This window comes from Lagopus leucura, unplaced genomic scaffold (assembly GCF_019238085.1).
Source record: "Lagopus leucura isolate 7727_CA_CO unplaced genomic scaffold, USGS_WTPT01 Super-Scaffold_73, whole genome shotgun sequence".
In the NCBI taxonomy this organism is placed as follows: Eukaryota; Metazoa; Chordata; class Aves; order Galliformes; family Phasianidae; genus Lagopus; species Lagopus leucura.
In genome coordinates this window covers 24,675,708-24,697,503 of record NW_024962252.1, presented here as the reverse complement: position 1 = coordinate 24,697,503, position 21,796 = coordinate 24,675,708, and the positions used below count along the sequence as shown (strand labels likewise).

Here is a 21,796-nt window from a genome sequence, read left to right as displayed (position 1 = left end):
ATGGTTGGTGTACAAAATAAAAATTGGAGGCATTGCAGTCAATAGAAACAGTCTCAAACATTTTTCGTGACTGTCTGCAATCTAAAGTTTGCTAGAGCTTAGTATGCCCGCTGTCCTGATTTGCTTGTAGGCAGTGAATGCATCTGCTTTTACATGGTTAAATGGCAAGATGCTTCATTAGTCGAACAAAGCGTTAGTATTTTCTTTTAAAAACATTAGAATTACATTACTTACTGGAAAATCTAAGACTTCTGTAACGGCAACATAAATCTCTGGGATTTGATATCAGACACTGGCAAAAACAGTGAAAAGTACTTAACTGCTTCAGATGTTAAAGTTTTAGTGAAACCCACCTTTAGGAACAGATACACACCAGAAAGGCTGCACTGTTAATAATTTTAGTTCTTTAATGTCTTTATCCTACATAGCTTCTTTTCTTTTGATTAATTAAGCACACTGGTGTTATTAAAAGTGTGTGTTTTTAATTGACTTACCTAAATTACTGCAATGCATGACTATTCTTATTTAATAATGGTCTATAGCTTGTGCCAATTAATATACTCATTTAAGTGAACTAGAAACACATATTAAATGTTTCTTAAAGCTGAATAGGCTCCACAGCCCTTTATGAGATAAAATAGATTTTCCTAATGCTAATAAGCTCATGGTAAGGGATTATGGTTTTTCATTTTGAAATATCACTGTTAAGCATTGTGTATTTTATGGAATATAGAAAATATTTTGCAGCTTTTGAACAATAGATTAGCTTTTCTTATTAATGTGGTCCTCTAAGTATTTCTAAGGCACTAAACACTTCATCACTTCGTTTAAGTATGACTTAATAAATATTGTCCTTACTCTATGCAAAATACAGTTGATTCCATAGATGAAGACAGAAAATAAAGCTAGCATGTATTTCTTTTGTACAGAGACCAGAGTTGCTATGACATAATTCTATTATACAATGCAATGAAGAAGAAAGTGTTGTCTGACTCTGATGAGGTAAGTGGTTGTGTCTTGAATGTTGGCATTGCTGGATGGGACAAATGAGACTGAAGCATCTTTCTCACTGGATGCAAAAGTACTTTGTTCAGTCACTGTTATAGAGTAGGGTATACTGCCAATTAGATGTTTCTTGTTAGCTGGGAAATTGGTAAAAATCCAGCTTCCTCTTTTCCTGTAGTGCAGAGAGCTTTTTCTTAGACTACTGAGAAATTCTTGAAACTGATGGTCACACGAAATGCTTTCTAGAGGGACATGGATGGAATTGCTAAGACTCAAACTATGAGATGAAATATGACAGAATTTACCTACTCATCTATGCTTATATTTTTTTAACATTTTTATGCAACTCATTATCTTGCTCAAAGGAAGAAGAGAAAGATACAAATGTGCCAGGAACTTCCACTAGAAAAAGAAAGGTAAAATCATATTTTGTTGCTTATAGTGCATCAAATAATATGAAATGTTTTTGTAAACAAATTGGATTTAAAATTGTATGTCTTTAATTATGTAATCTCATCTTTTGGAAAGTGTTGAATTTATTGTGACTGAAGAGTTACTCTCCTGAGTTGTCCAGTATAAAAGAATTTCTGCATGGGCTGTTTGGGTTGGACTCTGATCTCTGGAGGTCCCTTCCAACTGCTACAGTTCTGTGATTCTGTTGCATGTTACTAAATAATTAGAAATTGTGTCCTGCAGGGGTACCCTTTACATTTGACTTTGTAAAAAGAGAGATGGTTTATTGAATAAATTGCAGACAATATTGTCATTTCAGGATCATCAGCCGAAGAGGCGGCTACGTAATAGGGCCCAGTCATACGACATTCAGTCATGGAAGAAACAGTGCCAGGAGCTGCTGAATCTCATTTTTCAGTGTGAGGACTCTGAACCATTTCGGCAGCCGGTGGATCTCCTTGAATATCCAGTGAGTGTTTGAGAACAGCAAGATTGATCATAATACCGTTGTTAGGTTTCTTTCAACTGTGACCATTCTTTCACCTCATTTAATTGAAACTTCAGGCAGTGTTATTGACAGAGCTTTTCTATCCATGCTTGATTGTCGCTTCATAATAATGTTTATTTCAAAATAAATTGTACATCTCTGCTCTCTTAAAAGACATGACTGTGTTATTAAGTACACAGCTTTTGAGATTAAGATGCCTGTATCCTTTCCTGGGTGAAAAATGGTCACATATGAAGTGAATATGTTTGGTTGCTTGTTGCGGCACATTTTTTTGTTTTCATTTCAGAAGTATACAAACTAAAAGTAATTTTCATATCACAGTCATCAAGACTGTTGCGGGAAAAGTACCCTTTGAAGCACTGTAGTGAAATATTAACTGTAATAACAATAACAGCTTTCTGCCAGGATGATTTCATTGGAATGAAAATAGCTTTGAGCAGCCAGTTGTAAAAACTGAATGTTTTAACACAAAAGTCCTGTTGCCTTGGATCTCTTTCTTCCTTCTCTAAAGAATCTCTGGGATAAATCATTTCTCAATTAGAAAAAAAGAGAGGATTCTCTTCAGAAGTCAGTGGTTAGGTTGGTCTTGATGCTCTGGGGACATTAATTCACTGTAGTTTTGGTGCTCTGTACACCATAATTTTTGAAGAAACTTTAACTTTGTGCCATGGCTAACTACAGGTAGCCAGCCATTGTGATTCAGATTCTTGCATGAGCTGATAAGGAGCACCTTACTAGGTCTGAGCATGAAATGCTCTCTTCCCTAGCTTTTTACAGAGTTACTTGCACCGCTTGTGCACGTTCTGATGGTTCAATTCAACTTCTTGTGGGTATTTGAACTTCTTATCATATGACTGTTCTCTTGTTTCTTCTGTAGCCTAGTAAAAATTCTATGATTGGTTTGAACAGGGTCTGTGCAGTTTTCGTTATTCCAGTATTATCTTTCTTAAACTGTCAGGTCTCCATCTGGGGGACTGCTCAGGTTTCAGCAGAAATGCACTGACTGTCATCAGATTAAAATACTCAAACTGCGTGTTTTAATGCTAGCATGTGAAAATAATATGAGACTTTAGTAGATGTGTCAAATTCATTCAAATCAAAATGATATATTGAGGCTTGAAAAAAAAATTTATAATACTTTGCTGTTTTTTAACAGGATTACAGAGATATTATTGACACACCTATGGATTTTGCTACTGTTAGAGAAACACTGGAAGCTGGTAACTATGAGTCACCAATGGAGTTGTGTAAAGATGTGAGACTAATTTTCAGCAATTCCAAGGCCTACACACCAAGTAAAAGATCAAGGGTAAGATTTTATTTATTTATTTATTTAAGAATATTTATTGTTTTAGAAAAATCTAACAGGGCAGAAAATCAGAAATTACTTTTTTTTAAAGCAGTAATCAGTTCAATTATTTCTGATTTTCAAATATGAATATTTCTGAGAAGGTAGTGCAACCTTGTATTTTGAACGAACGTTTGCTGTTTAAGTGTCTGTACTTCTGATATTCTGCAAGTTTGTTTCAAAATATTTCCAAGTGGATCTGGAAGGAGATCTGTGCTGAAGGAAAGATGGTAGAAATGGTGTACACACAGATGGTGACTGTATGTACAGTAGTAGAGTGTAACTGATATTTTGGGGAAGAAACAGGATTTTCTTTGTGCATGCGGATCTGAACATATATGTACCCCCAACTTCCTCCACTTATGAAGTTGTCCAAAACTGAAAATATCACAACAAGAGAATTCTAATGTTCACTAGGATGTGGTGAGATAGTGAAGAGGCACTTAAACAGTTCTGTTTCCCAAAAATCTTGCACAAAATTGAGCCTACAAAGCTGCTGTTACTAAGCTGGTATTGAAATACCTTTCTACTGGTAGAGTTCTTAACATTTTCTCTCAAATTCGCTCATAGGTGCATTATCTGTTGGAGGTGAAAGGTACAAATGTGGCTTTTGTTGAAGGCTACCTAAGCATGTCCAAGCATACTGTGTAGCTTTTCTTCTGGTAATATGTTTTGATGTCTTCGCTAGCTTTCACGACTGACTTTTAAGCAGCATATTAATCATTAGGACTTTATCATCATAAAGTGCATGAACAAATGTCTTAATGGGGGTTCTTAGCAAGACTTTGTCAGTGATTGTTCTCTTTTCAGTCAGTAGCAGTCCCACTCACAGTTTGAGCTGACTGAAAAAATCAATCCCTTCTCCTGTCATTGTATCAAGGAGCAAAGCTTTTGGGGTAGATCTAGATTCTGTCATGATTTTACTTTATCTGCTAAAACCAAGATAGAAGAATTCTGGCCGTTGTTTAAACTTCAGAGTGGTTTCATTGTTTCTTCTGACATTGTTATATTCTTTTCCATGTTCTTCCAAACAGACCGGGTCAGTGAATTAAGCTTTTTTACTTTACTTAGAAGCAAAAGTGGAGTGTTTTGTGGTTAGGCATTTTTTTTATTCTGGAATCTATGTGCTTCTGTGTATAGGGATGGCACTGTTTTTATTCTCACTCTAACAATTCAGTGATATTTTTAGTATCTTACTCTGCATCACTGATGCTTTTCTTGAAGAGTAAATGTAAAATCCATTGGATTTTTTTTCTTGGCACATCAGACATTTGTATCTAATTTTTACATATTTTCACGTATTTTACACATTTTCTTTGGATGTCCTCACCAGAAATGCTCTCAGTATCTGTCACTTCCATTATTTAGTCTGGCACTCAAATAATTCGGTATGTCATGGGGTAGGCAACTATTGCAATACTGTTGTTATGTTTCGTATTTCGAGACCTTTCTGTGTCCCTTCTTAAAGCATCTAGTCAGTTCATTTATGAATTTCTGTTTCCAGAATTAATAGCAACTGTGTGCCATCAGTTAGTTATGATCTAAAGTGAGTTTGATTGGATTGTGTCTCTGTAAGCCATCCAGGAACAGAGGGGGGAAAGGGGGGGGGGAGGGGAGAAAAAAAGAAAGAAAAATGTGTGCTGTGTGCTTACATAGTTCATTTATCATAGTTATTGCAACCAACTCAGCAGTAGTACTAATTAGTAGTACTAAGAGGAATAAAGTGGTGCTCAAATTTAGGATGTATGGGTGCAACATAATGCAGAAGAAAATTAGTTTTCTTGATCCTGTGTATGACCAAGTAAATTCCATGAGGGGTCTTTCTCAATTGTTTCTTCAGAATATCATAGAATCACCAAGGTTGGAAAAGGCCTTCAAGATCATCCAGTCCAACCATCCACCTATCACCAATAGCACTCACTAAACCATGTCCCTCAACACAAAAGCCAAACATTCCTTGAACACCTCCAAGGTCGGTGACTCCACCACCTCCCTGGGCAGCCCATTCCAGTGTCTGATCACTCTTTCAGAAAAGCAGTATTTCCCAACGTCCAGCCTAAATCTGCCCTGGTGCAGCTTGAAGCCATTCCCTCTACTTCTATCACCAGTTACACAAGAGAAGAGGCCAACCCCCAGCTCACTACAACCTCCCTTCAAGTAGCTATAGAGAGCAATGAGGTCTCCCCTGAGCCTCCTCTTCCCCAGACTGAACAATCCCAGCTCCTTCAGCCGCTCCTCATAAGCCCTGTGCTCCAGTCCCCTCACCAGCTTTGTTGCCCTTCTTTGAACACGCTCCAGGGCCTCAATGTCTTTCTTGCAGCAAGGAGCCCAAAACTGGACACAGTACTCGAGGTGCGGCCTCACCAGAGCTGAGTACAGGGGACAATCACTTCCTGTTCCTGCTGGCAACAGCATTCCTGATGCAAGCCAGGATGCCATTGGCCTTCTTGGCCACCTGGGCACACTGCTGGCTCGTGTTCAGCTGAGAACAATATAGAAAGGAACACATTCTAGAAATGCAGTTGGAAAGTGACAGCTGGAAATGTGGCTTTTCCAGATCTTCCTTTTGCTTGTGTGTGATCTTCAGTCATAATATACTTTTCAAACTGTGAGAACAGTTAGTGCAAACTGGATGAGTGTGTGTTGCAAAAAACTGTATATTTCTTTAAAACATTTCCATATTGGTTTGTACCCTTTTCTAGCTATTGCACTGCGATAGATAAATAAACGGATGCTTTGGAAGAGTATAAAACTTGCTCATTTACTGCCTTTTTTCTTTTTTAGATCTACAGCATGAGTTTGCGCCTTTCTGCTTTCTTTGAAGAACATATAAGTTCTATTTTATCAGATTATAAATCTGCCCTGCGCTTTCATAAAAGAAATACAATAAAGAGACGAAGGAAAAAAAGAAGCAGAAGCAGCTCAGTTTCCAGTAGCGTTGCATCGAGGTATGTTCATTTCTTTACAGTATTTGTGAAAAGCAGTGCATGTTTGAGGTACCTAAAGAGTGGAATTTAGTGCGGTGGTTTCTTAATACTTCCTTTAGTTTTGCCTGTGTTGCAGAATGACAGCTTTGAAATGCAAGTTGCTATGGTGTGGGAGGTTTTAAACCTTTAACTAGAGCTATCCTAGTGTAAGTGCTGAACATGTACAGTAAATCAGTATTTTGAGGGTAGTGATAGCTTCGTATTTTGTCTTACTTGCATGTATTGTGATGCTTTATTAAACATTTTCTTTTTAGAGGCTTACAAATACAGAAATTTCTTCATAAAATGTCATATTTGTAACATTCTTGATACAGAGATGATTGATTGTATTTCTCCTGTGGTCTCAGACACTAGTATTTATTTTTATGTATTCCTGCAAAATGTAAGAGTGGTCATCCAGGTTTCAAATTGTTACTTCTTTTGCAGTCCTGAAAGGAAAAGGAGATTAATAAAACCTCAGCTGAAGGGAGAACCTTCTGCCTCCTCTTCATCTTCTATACCTGTGCGATCAACAACACTGAGACATGCTCCGCCTCAGATGAATGGAAAAGCAGCTGAAACCTCTTCTCTTGTAAGGACTAGAAGCAATAGGGGGATAACAGATGTGGCTTCTACAGAGCAACCATCTACATCTTCGGGAGGAAAGCCTTTAACAATAAAGCCTTTAATTACAAAACCTAATACTACTGCAGGGTCAGGAAAGTCAGGTGAGTTGCTGGAGTTACTTTTCCTGCTAGCTTTTTTTTAATGTGGAGAACATTTCTAAACATAAATGCTGCTTTTTGGAAAATCAGATGTGTTTGTCTCAGTTAAGACTGGTGTTGTTTTCAAGCCTTGAGGTTCATCAGTGAAAAATTGAACAGGTTAAGGTATGTTATTTAATCCAGAAAACATTTTTCACTCCTAGATCACAATTCGAATTGCATTCTTGTAGTAGGATATGTGACTTCCTTTTTAGCCAGATAAGATTGAACATGGTATCAAGTACTCTTCATAAATATGTTTCTTTTCTTTTTATCCTTCTAGTACTGGAGAATTCAACCAAACATTCCAAGAACCAGAATATTTTACCAGTCTCTAGCCAATCTGATAACAGTCATAACACTAGGAATAACTCCACAAAAGAAAATCCTGAGAAAGAGAAGCCAATCAAACGCAAAGTAAAATCCTCTGCTGTTAATCAACAAGGTACAAAGTTTCTTTGGAACACTTCCTGTCCCCACATACACCTTCTTGCTCATTTAGTGGCTGTAGTTGCACTTCAAACTTTATAAGTAGAATAATTAATATATGTTATGATTTTGCATAATAAGGAAGTCTAATGGAATAATTTGATCACAGTTTTCTTCTTGACAATTAACATAATTTTGTTTGCTCACAGCACCAATGGTTTCCATGGTTGTCTAGCCAATTTTGATATGTTAAATTATCTTTACCTGCTTTTAAGTTATTTCAAGAGGGATGCTGTTGGTCTCCATTGCAATAAGCATAAATGTGATAGCATCCCTGCTGCTTTTTTTTTCTTGGGTCACAGCAAGACAGGGCTATGCAGCCTTTGCTCTTTCTGTTGAGCATATGGGTTGATTGGACTTAGTTTCATGTAATTTTCTGGCTGAAGTTGCTTGGTCTTTTCATGCCTGGATATGTTCAAGCCCAAAGTTTCTGTGGAGACTGAAATTAATCTCCCTAACATAAAAGCTGTCCTGCTTATGAAGAAGTTTTGAAATGTTAAGCTGTTACCAAAGCAGATAGATCTGCTGAGCGTTTCTTTCTGCATCTTCAGGAAAAATAGTAGTCTGCAAATTGGACCTCACCTACTTTGACTACTGCCTATCATCCTCTTCTCTCTGAGGATTGTTTGTTCTTTCCAAATGAGTAACCTGTGGTCTGATAGCTTAAATAGCCTGCCCTGTTCCTTGCCATTCTTTCTCACAAGGGCCTCAGTTATTACCATATTGTATGGCAGAACATGTACCTGTTACGTGACCGGAGGATTGGTCACATAAAATCCAGGTGTCTGTGGCACAACCATTCATGAAAATGGAGCCCTGTGTTACAAGTGCTTTATGGAGTGTACTTGGAACACTTCAGAACCTGTGCATGGTTGTTCAGTCAAAGGAGTGGGTGCATCATACTATGAATCTGCTCTTGGTCATGTTTTAAGCAAGGGCTCTGGTATCAGGGCACCTCTGTAAGAGGTCCTGTGGCATGACCAGGTTCAGTGCCACTCAGCTAAGAAAGCCTCATAGTTCATACAGTTCTCCAAATGTCTCCTTCTGACATTTGTCTGATGAGGTGTCTTTGCAAATTGCATGTTTTGTTGTTGTTTTTTTGTCTCACACATTTCTAACCTTATCACACACAGAATCACACAGAATCACCCGGGTTGGAAGGGACCTCAAGGATCATGTAGTTCCAGCCCCCCTGCCTAGCAGGGCCACCAAACATACACATTCAGATCAGGTTGCCCAGGACCCCGTCCAACCTGGCCTTAAACACGTCCAAGGACGGGGCATCCACAACCTCCCTGGGCAGCCCGTTCCAGGGCCTAACCACTCTCCTAGTAAAGAACTTCCCCCTAACATCCAACCTAAATCTTCCCTCCTTCAACTTGGATCCATTTCCCCTCGTCCTGCTGTTATCAGCCCTTCTGAACAGTTTACTCCCCTCCTGGGTGTAGGTTCCCTTCAGGTATTGATAGGCTGCAATGAGGTCACCCCGCAGCCTTCTCTTCTCCAGGCTGAACAAGCCCAACTCCCTCAGCCTGTCCTCATAGGGGAGGTGCTCCAGCCCCCTGATCATCTTAGTCGCCCTCCTCTGGACCCTTTCCAAAATCTCTATGTCTTTCTTGTACTGAGGGCTCCACACCTGGACACAGTACTCCAGATGGGGCCTCACAAGAGCCGAGTAGAGAGGGACAATCACCTCCCTGTCCCTGCTGGCCACCCCTCTCCTGATGGAGCCCAGGATCCCATTTGCCTTTCGAGCTGCCAGAGCGCACTGCTGGCTCATATTCAGTCTCTCGTCCATCAGGACCCCCAGGTCCTTCTCTGCCGAGCTGCTCTCAAGGACCACTCCTCCCAGCCTGTACAGGTGCCTGGGGTTCTTCCGGCCCAAATGCAAAACCTTGCACTTTGCCGTGTTGAACCTCATCAGGTTCACCCGAGCCCAGCCCTCCAGCCTGTCGAGGTCCCTCTGAATGGCATCCCTTCCTTCCACCGTATCAACCGCACCACTCAGCTTGGTGTCGTCAGCAAACTTGCTGAGGGTGCACTCAATTCCCTCATCGATGTCATTAATAAAGATGTTAAAGAGCACCGGTCCCAAGACAGACCCTTGGGGGACACCACTTGTTACCGGCCTCCACCTGGACATAGAGCCATTGACCACCACCCTCTGTCTGCGGCCTTTCAACCAATTGCTTATCCATCGGGTTGTCCACCCATCAAATCCACTTCCCTCCAATTTGGAGATGAGGATGTGGTGGGGGACCATGTCAAAGGCCTTGCTCAGGTCCAGGTAAATGACATCGGTTGCCTTCCCTTCGTCCACCAATGCCGTCACTCCATCATAGAAGGCCACAAGATTAGTTAGGCATGACCTTCCTTTGGTGAAGCCGTGCTGGCTGTCTCGGATCACATGCTCATTCTTTATGTGACCGAGCATGTTGTCCAGGAGGATCTGTTCCATGATCTTCCCAGGAACGGAGGTGAGACTCACCGGCCTGTAGTTCCCCGGGTCCTCCCTGCTCCCCTTCTTGTATATGGGAGTGACATGACCCTTCCTCCAGTCGTTCGGGACCTCACCTGACAGCCACGACTTCTCAAATATGATGGAGAGCGGCTCGGCAACCACCTCAGCCAGCTCCTTCAGGACCCTGGGATGCACGCCATCCGGCCCCGTAGACTTGTATTCATTCAGTCTAAGGAGGCACTCTCGGACTTGCTCTGCCCTTACAGTGGGGAGGGATTTACCTCCTTGGTCCCCACATAGAGGTTTGGGGATGCAGGGTTCAGGGACGTGAAAACCTTATCCTCACTTATTATTGAAATAAGCTTAGTCTAATGAAATCACTGCAAAAGATGATACCTTGGGCTGCAAGGAACTTGCATTTATCTAGAGATGACCTGCTGTGAGATATTCCATATCCTTGCAACAGTGCTTTATGAGCAACTTTTTGCTGTTATAAATAACAAGTATAAATTTTTGGTCACTTCTTTTGCATCAGCCAAGAAAAAGACCACGCCTGTTCTTCTGTTCTTTTTGTTCTGTATTTTTTCTCCCCTTTTTTTTGTCTCAAGCTACCTTGAGCTAAGACCAGCTAGAAATTGGTCATTGTTGCCTACTGATATGAAACTCTTGAGTTATACTTGGGTTTGATAATTACTTTGAATCCATTCAAATATCTTACTAAGCGCTTTATTAAAGTAGTGAGAAAGTAAATGTAGATGCAAATCTGTTGCATCATCCATACTCTCATCTTTTGTTTCATTTTGTTCTTTACAGCAGATTGCAAGAATAATGCTTTGGCATCAGGAAGCATTCAGGTAAATGGACATGGAGGGCAGCCTTCAAAGCCTCCAGTTAAAAGAGGCCCTGGACGGAAACCGAAGATTGAGGCTAATAACAGTACTTGTGAAGTGGTGCACAAGAAAAGAGGCAGAAAACCAAAAAAGCTACAAATTGTTGAACAGCAAAAGGTTGCAGAGCAGAATACAGTCCAGACCACAAAGGATGTACCAGAAGAAGCCTCTGCTTCTACTGCATGCAATTCGCTTTCTGAAAATAATATGAAGGAAGACTTGGTACAAAAAAAAAGGCCGTGGGGGTAGAAAGCCAAAAAGAAAGATAAAGACACATCCGTCAGGCTCGGACCTTTTAGTTCCTGCAAATGTTAAAATGCAAACAAGAAGCAGGAGGAAAAAGATAGATGAGCCTATGGAAGAAGGGTCTGAGGAGCTTAAAGATTCTGAACCTCACATGAGAACTAGAAACCAGGGTAGGAGGACAGCCTTTTACAATGAAGATGACTCTGAGGAAGAGCAAAGGCAGCTATTGTTTGAAGACACCTCCTTAACTTTTGGAACTTCTAGCAGAGGCAGAGTCCGAAAGTTGACTGAAAAAGCAAAAGCTAATTTAATTGGTTGGTAACTTTTACCAGGTGTTTTACTTCAGAATGCTACGAAGCAGGTACAGTTAAGGAACAGCAGAACAGACTTCTGCTTCCCTGCTGCTATTATGGGCTAGAAGAATATGTTCTGATTTGGGAGAAAGATCTAGCAAAAAAAAACAAACTGAAAGAACGTTCTTTGAAAGAAATATATATTTTAAACTTTTGCTATTTATTGCCCTTCAAATAGGTTATGCATTTCAACAGTCATTTTGTTCATAGTTGAGAATAATTAAAACAGTTTCCAGCTGACATGCAGAGTTGAGAACTATTCCACTCGAGTGGTGTGTAGTACTCTACACAGTTAAAAAAGGTGATGGAACTTCTAATGCCACAAACTGAAAACAGAAATCTATTTTTGACCAAGCAAAGTACACTCTGATTGTAAAGTTAGGTTGCCTAGGAAGGCAGATCTTCACAAAAAGTGGCAGTAAATTCACTTGCATTTCTATTAAGTACGAATACAAAAATACCAAACTTTGCTAATCTGAAAATGCTTGATTTCAGTAGTGATGGAACATTCAACTGCAAAAGAAGCCTACCACAGGCTGTTGGTTTATCCAAGTTCTGCCAAACATAGCAAAAATGTAATCACAAATATATATATATATATATATATATCCACATTGGAAAAAGTTTGACTAATGTCTAATTTTTCAGACCTTGATTCTTGTATCAATCACTAAATCTCTGTTTATTGTGCCAAAGACTGAGAATCAGTGCAGTGGAAAGCCTTTTTTTTTCTTTTTGAGTGTCAGTACAGCATACAACTTGCAGTGAAAAAGCTGTGTATTGTTTTAAATAGTAAGTTGTTAACATTGTTCTGAACTGTATCCTTTTTGGTACTTTTGGTAGAAAATAATGCACTGGTGGGGTCCTTTGACAGAGATGTTTTAGACAAAATGTACAATTGGTTAAAGGATTCAAGGAAATTACAGGACAGGTATGGAATTACGATGTTTACTTTCAGATCCAGATTGATTGTTGTTTCTACAACTTGAGACGTGCTTAAGAGGCTAAAATGACCTACAAAGAAGAGTGTATGTGTATATATTAATATATACATAAACACATACGTATAAAATATTTCCCAGGTATAAATTTTTTTCAGGATTTTTTAGATAGCACTAGAATTGAAAATAAATTTTAAAATGTCATACTTTATAGTTTAATTTTAAGGGGAAGATTGGTTATTTTCAATTATTAAGGTTAAAAAGGCCAAATCACTTTTTATGCAATCATGTTTTATACAGTGGTCTCATTGCACATTGCGTTTTTCTGCACTTTTTATGGTATATCACGCTGACATACGTCAATATTCACCCTAACGAAAAATTCCATTTAATGATTGTGCCTTGTATTCTATTATTTCTTGCATCCTTAGTAAAATTAAGTTGTCTATTGTAAATGATAACTATATGACTTAGGGGAATGTATTGTTATATGTACTGCTATGGAAAAGAAGAGCAGTTATTTATTTGTTTATGGTACATTTAGTTATTTTATACCTTTACAAACAAACTTTAATACCATTTTCTATCACTTCAAAGCAAATGTTGTCCAGTGTTAAGGAACAAATACGGAAGTAGTCCTATTTTCTGAAATCTGGTATGGTACAAAAATGTAACCAAATTTTTCTGATGATGCATTATTTTGGACCTTTGGGTGGTGTGAGATTTCTGTGTGACCCTAACTTAGCTCAAGAAATAAACCTGACGTGAAACCTCAATTCCGTACACCCTTACTTTATAATGATTCTTTTCATTAGTAGTACTTTTCTTTAGCAAACAACATTGACAGCATCTGGGAGGGCATACAGAATTAAAACCTTTAATTTTGCACAGATTCTGTGTACGCATTTGGGGCCTAATTCCTCACTCTTTATTTTCTGTTACAAGAAAGCATCAATATTTGAGCAAATACTGATATCTGGCACAAAGAGGAATGGAAATATGCTATTGTAGGTGTCAAACTGGTATCCATCGTGCTTAGTTTAATGTAATTTCATCAGTCATTTTGTTACAAAAAAAAAAAAAAAGAGACTATAATATTCTTCCAGATCCTCTTTGAATTGTTGTGATTATTAATTTGGGGAACAGGGATCAATTTGCATTTCATTTGTTGTTCTATATCTGTTTTTTAAGAAACATGTCTGTATTATTCAATTAAAATGGCATCACTGATCATGTGGTAAGATGAACTGTGGCTGTTCAGTTACAGTACAGCTTCATAATTCAGAGCTAATTGCTTTCACCTGTTGATTTTGTCAGTTCTCACTGATGAAGGCAATCATTTGAAAACGTGTAATTTCCTGATGTTATCTGCATTGTAATATACGAGATAGATTATATCTAAAATTCAACTTCTGTATTTACTCCATTTGTAATAATGTTTTATATGGCATGTTTATGTATATATTTATATATCAGAAATACCCTGTATGTAAGTTTTGGAGACTTAAATAATATCTGTTCCCTTTAACACTAGGTAGAAAATTATCCATCTTCACTTTATGAGAATAGAAGGCCTTATCTGCAGAACAGGGCTACTCTTCCCACCCAGTGACAGTGGTGACTTAGGCAATATTGTGAAATTCATATTAGATAAATCAATTTTTTTCAAAACTTCTAAAATCAATTGTGCATCAGTTAGGTAACTTTGAACACACACATACACACAATTAGAAGTTAATATCAGATTTAAAAGGTTTATTTTTATCATTTAGTTTCAATAGGTTGCAAACTGCTTGAGACTTTAGTCACCATCAGACTGCATTTGGTTGGGAAAAATTGTGTTATTTGAAGCTGTATCGAGACAGAAAAGGAGCTTTAGATGGCCAAGTTTTAAATATTTAAATGTGAGCAATAAACTGTTGATCACTGTTCTGATAATGAAGAACTTGCAGCCGTATGCATGTTCTGTAATGCCATCCCAAGTACCTAACAACTCAGAAAACAGAGTATCAGATTCCCATGTGCTCGTTTCACATCAGCATTTGAAATATTACATAGGTTTATAGTCATATGTGGTCAAATGATCTTACAGACCTGGCAGCGATTAACACCCTTACATTCGTTCCATTCATTTGTACTTACATGAATATGAAGAAACTGTTCTGGTATTTCTGCTCTATGCTGGGGAACGTTCCGATTGATATTGACCACTGAGTGGTATCTTAATAGCAGTGTGTTTTTTGACTGCGGATGAGGAAGTAATTTCTGTTTCTGTGATACCAGTGTGCTTTAAATGTTTAACAGAAATCACTGTACTCGTGCCTACATATTTAACAACTCTTCTGCCACTTTGTTTTCTGTTGTTAACGTGTTATCCAGGAACTGAACTTAAATCTTACTGGTATATTGATCATTGATGTCAGTAGTGACTGGAGTTCATTGTCACTCAGCAATGACAGTGGTACGACTCTACAGAAAAATGTCTTCCTCCAGTGGTTGGACTGCCGTGTGATATATTTGCAATATGTTTCTTTGTACAGTGTCTGGTCTGTGCGTGTGATCAGTTTGTGGGTAGACTTGTAAGATTGAGTTGGTTGAGTTGAATATTTCTATGACTTAATATTTGTAAAACTATTAATTGATAAAGGACCCTGATGCAGCACGTAGGATATATAATATCTATTAAAAAAAAAATAAATTGTAGTGTAGAGACAAATTACTCACTGTATTGCTGTACAAATATTTGAGTACCAATTCTGATTCTGTGCCAGAGGCTTTTGCCTTACCAAATAGAAGCAGAGACAAGACATACAACAAAACAACAGTGTGTCTGTTTGGTAACTTTGAGCTTGTTAGAATTTCTGCACCATGTTGTTAAATCTTTTGCTCACCTTTGTTGGACTGAGGTCTAAAGGTACATGCTTTCATGTGGAATGTCAATCTAGGCACACATTAAATGGTTGGCTGGTTCTATAAAAGCAGTACACTTAATTGGAGACCTTTCCCCCTGTCCTTAAACACTGTGTGGGAGGTTGGAGGACTTCAAGCTCACTTTCATCAACATTTGCATTTACTTTGTGCGAATCTTGCAGAGGTAATTATAGCCTACTGCTGGTCAGTTGAGATACAGATGTATCATAGTAATTGCATTGTGTCCCAAGTCCTTACCTTATTCTAAGGTAGTGTCTTTTGTCCACCACAGTTACTCAAAGGTTTCTGTCTGTTATTTTTTTTAAATACAGCTGTATGTTTAAAAAAAAAATATTAGTGCATCTCTGCAGCAGTGCTGTGAGGCTGTGGTGGTGGAGGGCTTTCAGACATCACCTAGAGACAGCAAAAGCTCATTTTCTGTTTACAGATTCCTACATGTTTTCTTTTTTTTCCCCAAAGTCATTGTAACAGATTGGTTTCCAAGGGGACTTAGGCATTCAACTGATAGAAGGGCTGTTTGTTTTCTGCTGTAAATTATTGTATATAAATGCTTGTTCGTATGCAGAATGAAGTGTATCCAATTCCATAAGTTTGGCCGAAGCTGACAGTGTGTTTCCAATAACAAATCTGGTAACGATGGTTGATGTGATTTCCTATTTTTGAGGCAGGAATAGGCTTGTACACTTGCTACTGTGTCTGGGGGAAATAGCAGGTAGCCTGGTGAACTACAGCTAACCACAAGGCACTGTGGCACTTGTGCTAATTCTTATGTGGGAATTTGCCATGTTATTTTACAACCTGCTAGAGAAGGAAACGCCCCAAGAGGGCTGGTTTAAAAGGCTTCTTAAATTGCAGATCAAGGAGATTAGTGCTATTCCCACCATTTAGCTTTTAGGGGTGAGGTAGTGAGACAAGTAGTCATTTGAATCCTTTTTAATGCAGATAAATACATCAGGAAATTCACTTCAAATGCGAATTACACATTTTAGAGAGGGAAGGTAGTATTGTGCTATCAATTTCTATCCCGAAAGAAGAACGAGGTCGTAAAAATTAGGAGTAGAAAGAAATCCAAGTACCTGGCGTGTACACGTGCCTGTGTGATGTACATGTACTGTTCTGTGCTTACAACTGCGTGCGTTGGTTTGATGCATTGAGACCATACAGAAGTTACATTTTTGGACCATACTAAAACTGCAGAACTGGCAGACAACTGGATAATGATCACAAGTGAATTAAATTCTGTCATGTTTAAATATGTATAGAATTGAGCTCAACTTTAAGGAAATTACCGGGAAAGGTTAATTTTGAAACTGACACATTTTCAGATTAAAAAAATTACACTTATTTTGTACAGAATTATGTAAAACACATCTGTTGTATGTAATGAGTAACAGTTTTAAAAACTACAATTCCTTAGCTTTATCGAGGGGTTTGGTTGTGTTTTTCTTTTCCTTCCAGAACTCTGGATTATCATGTTATAACCTGAAGTATCTCACCAGGATAACAGTGCCCTTTCTTTTTGTACATAAGGATTGGAAATTTCTTTACTGTTATGTGGACACTTTCTATGTTAGTTTTGATGCATAATACTTTGAATCCTTTTATACAAACTAGAATGTATGTGTAAGAATTACTGTCACTGCAATGTAGTAACTACAAACTTATTTTTAAATAAATAGAAAACATGTTTTTCTAAGTTGTCCAGCAGTGTTTGTTTCTATCTACTGAATTACTGTGCTGGGACAATCGCGTTGTGTTCTTCAAAACAGCCTACAATCAGCTGGCTTTGGCTCCTTGTGGAATTGTGTTTCCTAATGCATTATGTGGCTATAGACAGAATTACAGCTACAGTAACCTGAAAGAGCGATCAGAACTTGCTATTTTTTCACCCTTTTCACTTGAAACTGCAGATCTGGAGGCAATATAAAGGCAGTAGCATCTGGCACTGAAGGTGCTATGGTGTCAGCTCTCTTAGCTGATTTTCACACATCAGCTGGGTAACCTCATCCTGCAGGAGGCATTCTCACCCTGCCCATGTGACAGCTGCCTCTATCACAGCTGCAGCAGTTTGTGCAGGAACCGCTGCTCAGCAGCTCTGGAAGAAGTTAAAAACTTACAGGCAGAAAGAAACACTTGATTATTTCAAATACCGCACCATGTGGATTCTGTTGAACTTCACCTGTTACTTTACTTGCTTTAACAAATGATCTTTTCTCCTCACGTACTTTACCTGAAGCCCCAAGGAAGTGATAGCAAAACCCTGTTCAGCCAAACAGATGCAGGTAGGGCTGCTGCTGAGCGCTGGGACCAGGGGCAGTCATGATGCAGGAATGGGGGTCCATGACACTTAACAGAATTGCCCATGATGGGGCCTATGGAAAAGTGAAAACTTGCTTGCACGGGAGAAAAATGTCTCTTGTTCCCTCGTGTGAGTTTTAGTCATTAACGTGTTTTGCAATTGAGACAAAGACTTCCAGAGTTCTGAAAATGCAACAAATGTTTCCCCCCACATCCGTGTGGAGTACTGGTACTTCTACACATTCTCAATATTACTGTGTTCAAGAAGTGGTGTTTTTTTTCCCCTAAGCTGACCACCCTGGGTCAAGGGTTTTGGTGTTAGGCCTGGCTTTAGTTTTGTTGCTGAGCCTGTATCTCAGCAGCTGATTATTTTGTTTATTCTTTTCTTTTAGAGAACTACGCTTGAAATGACTGTATAGGAAGTTTATAGTCTTCCATATTGAAGGGACATTGTTCAGTGTAATTGTGAACATCATCTTTAAAATACAATCGCATCCCTGTTCTCTCTCATCACGTCAGACATGTATTTTTGAACCCTACTGCAGTTGTCCTACTTGAATTAGAAAGCAAGGCTTCCTTCGGGATTAGCACGTGTAATGCTATATTAGGACAGGAAGTACTGCAATAATAGCAGGGTAGTAAAGTCTTTGGCTATAGCAAATAAGAATGAGCCAAATGCAGGAGCCCCAGGTGAAGAAATGAAGGAAAAGAGCTGCTTTCCTTTGGAAAGCCTCAAGGAGGCAGAGATCTCCAATAAGCTGCCCTTGTCTCTATTGCCAACCCTTAAATGTGATCTGGGAAGGGTTGGATCCTGGCTCCACCCCTTCTGGTCACTCAGGTATATTGCACGCACCTGAGCTCCACTGCATTAGCCCTGCCTTCCCACCAGGTGTTCAATCGCTGTTTCAGACCGTGACTTTGCATTTCCACTACAGCAGGTGGCATAAAAGATACCTGACTGCTAGAAGATGCTGTGAGTGCACCAAGACTTCATCACCTTGTTAAAACCATTCAATCCTGTTGGATCATAATGCTCATTAAATGAAGGCTATCCAGTACTGTCATTGAAGGTGGGTATTTTATTTTCAAGTGAAAAGTTCTTATACAAAACCCCTTGTTTTTTTTTCTGGTAGTCAATATGAACTGACAAAAGAGCAGGTTTGTCATTTTTCCCAAAGACAAATAAGCAAAGTGTAATGGCTGTAAAAATTGATCAATGTTTCTATTTGAAGCATGTGTGGAAATAAAAGAAGTGGCAGACAACTAAATACAGCAAGCAGTGTGGAAGGTGGTTGGAATTCAAATAGCATATAATTGACTTTCTGCTTAAAATTAGCAGGAAAAATAATCTGTATGAGTTTTACTACTGTGGACAGGAAACTCATGGCCCAGTGTCCCCAGCTGTTTTTCTGTCTCGCTGGCATCCTGTGTGCTAGATCTTCTCACAACAAGCTTCATTTACTCTGAGAGAGGTGTAGTAAGGAGTAATGGATCCTCTCTCATACTCTGAAATCTTTGTGTTGGCTGAAGGGAGGACAGGATAGAGAATTGTGGAGTGCTGCTTCTAATCCATACTTCCTTTTCCTGTTTCAGAAATGGGGAGATGTTACGTAAACTTGGTCCTACCTGATGTACCTATCTTTCAGGTACATCACTGAATAAAAACAGAGAAAGAAGAAAAAAGAGCAGAAATGGGTAATTGCTTCATCCGATATCACATTTCTGCAGGGTCGTGTTTGATTCCTGAAAGCATCAAGCTCAAAGTCGATACTGGTTAGTGTTCAAAGTACCATACAGTCTAATCTGCTAACGTGTGATTAATTTCAGGCCTCTGATTTTGTGTTTGAACAAGGATATTTGACTGTAACTTAAATGCAAAACTGGTTTAGGATATGATTAAACCACTAGAATTGCTCGATTTACATCCCACAGTAGAGAAATGCAATGGGATTATTTTTACCCCGTATTACAGATCCTAATCTGAATATTCTTTATTACTAAGGTTGGGGCAAGCTGCCATCAACCGCTAAAAATGGGAATACAGCTGTCAAAATCTTCATGTTTGCCAAGGTTTTATGTTAATTATATTTACAGAACAAAACTACTTAGGAAAAAAAATAATAACTTCTTCAACTGATAATTGTGTCAGCAGCTTCCATAGCACTGTATGCTTTTACCCAAGCAGCACCTCAGCTTGGAGGAGGTCTTTGTGCAGGAGCACTCCATGCACAACAGCCGTCCCTTCTCTGGCAAAAAAATACACTGGGAAGGATTAGGATTCCAAAACTTGAGATTTCTATTCAGCCTAATGGTTGTAAAGAATTTGAGACTGTAAAATGTGCATTAATATTAAAGTCTCCCGACAGCTAAAGCTGGGGGGAAAATGAGAGGTTAAATTATTTAGGAAAATGAATAGAAAATACATATAAGCTCTCTGTCAAGATATTGTCTTATGGGCAGCATTTTCTTCTTACGTGCTCATTTATCAAACCAGAATTCTGCTTTGGAAATCTTCAAAGAAAATGCTTTGGTTTGTGTACCAGGGCCAAAATTTGTATTAAAAAATTACATAGGGCTTCTCATGAGTTTTGGTTCTGTTTGTGCCCTCGTCTGGGTGCCTTTGGCTCCCAGCTCAGCCTCTTCTCTCTCCCTCTCTCTCTCTCTCCCTCTCTCTTAGAGAATTGGTACTGACAGGGAATATGGATGCTGGGAGTGCAGATGGCTGAGGAATGCCCTTTTCCAGACTCAGGTCAGTGGAAAATTCCAGTTTCCCTTTGTGCATGCAATTACATTTTATCAAGAAGCAGCTGCTTTTTGAGTGTTTGGTCCGTGGTTCCTTTTATATCAGCATTTATTACTTTTTTTCCTGATTTTTTTTTTTTTTATTTTAAGAACTCCTGTGGGGAACTTTGTGGCTTTACAGAGCACAGCACAGCAGTGTTGCAGCTGGTCCCACCAAACCCAGGACTGTTTCCAGGCACACAACTAAGTGATGGGGAGACAAATGTGCTGCAGGGTGCCATTTTTATGATCATTTCTTATACCCCCTCAAACGAACTGCCTGCTTTAGCAAAGACTGAGACTTGGCCTTGCTTGTAGGGATGTTCCTGCCCTGCTTTTAACATCTTCCATTGAGGAATGAAGATACAGTCTGAGAAGGCTCATGCTGAAGCAGCTCTGTCTGCTAATGCCTTCCTCCAACGGTGTGTGGATCTCAATTTTGGGGGAGAGGACCCTGTTTAACTACAAAATGGCTGGTACTGTTATGTGCTGTCATGTGTAAATGTGTGAGGTTAAACTTGCGTGAAATACAGTTGCATCGAACTGAAAGTTCTTCATGGAGGTGATGACAGCAAAAACACTAGAGTTGAAAGACATTGGCATTCATCTCTGGCTCTACCCATGCTGTACTGCACAGGCTGCTCCATGTTTTCAGGGAAAATGGGTCACTTAATATTTAATCACTTCTGCCTTCTAAGAAGTTTATCTCAGTCATCAGGTACTTGCAGCTCATGTCAGTGGAAAAGCCTTCAGACTGCTAGAAATGACTTCTTTGCTAACAGGACAAGGAAAGAACAAGTGCAGGAAGAGGCTGCTCAAAAAAAGGTAAAGAACAACGCAGACTCAGCCTGTTCAGAAAATGTACATCAGATTCTCTTGCCTGATTTTCAAAGGTTTGTTTCACTGAACTTGATCTTTCACCAGAAGAAAAGCTTTAGCTCTGTATTATTGAACATTTGCTGCTCAGTCACTATCACAGTTGCATCTATGAAAGATGGCCAGCAGTTACAGCTGTGAGCTGTGGTCAGCGCAAAAGTAAGATTAGAGGGACAGTAATACTGGTTTGGTATCTGGTGCCCTTAAAAATGCTGAGGCTGGTATTGCTGTCAGTGAGTTACAAGTCTGACTCCTTATTTTATTTTTATTCTATTTTATTCAATTTTATAGTTTTACTTGATTGCTATCATGGCAAATTCTTCTTGTATTGTTTCCCCCAAGCCTTCTACTGTCTAGGGGGAAAGAAAGGGTGGAAGAAAATGTTTTCTAATATTTGAAAAAATACAAATTCAATCCAGGGCAACAAAAGAGTTGACTTCAAGTCCTATCAATGCCAAGAACACATAAAGACATGATGCTGAGAGG

The 21,796-nt window shown here is 39.0% G+C and overlaps 1 protein-coding gene across 1 annotated transcript in view; it reads left to right on the top strand.

The window, feature by feature from the left end:
* The window catches only part of LOC122183081 (pleckstrin homology domain interacting protein), a 107,124-nt gene extending 90,073 nt beyond the window's left edge, over nt 1–17,051 (top strand). Inside the window, 9 exon segments of the mRNA XM_042876841.1 lie at nt 930–1,002; nt 1,371–1,421; nt 1,778–1,927; nt 3,123–3,275; nt 6,099–6,262; nt 6,728–7,008; nt 7,328–7,489; nt 10,808–11,112; nt 11,114–17,051. Coding sequence (XP_042732775.1) covers nt 930–1,002; nt 1,371–1,421; nt 1,778–1,927; nt 3,123–3,275; nt 6,099–6,262; nt 6,728–7,008; nt 7,328–7,489; nt 10,808–11,112; nt 11,114–11,452 — 1,678 coding nt within the window. The 3' untranslated portion in view covers nt 11,453–17,051.
* The last annotated feature ends 4,745 nt before the right edge of the window (nt 17,052–21,796 follow it).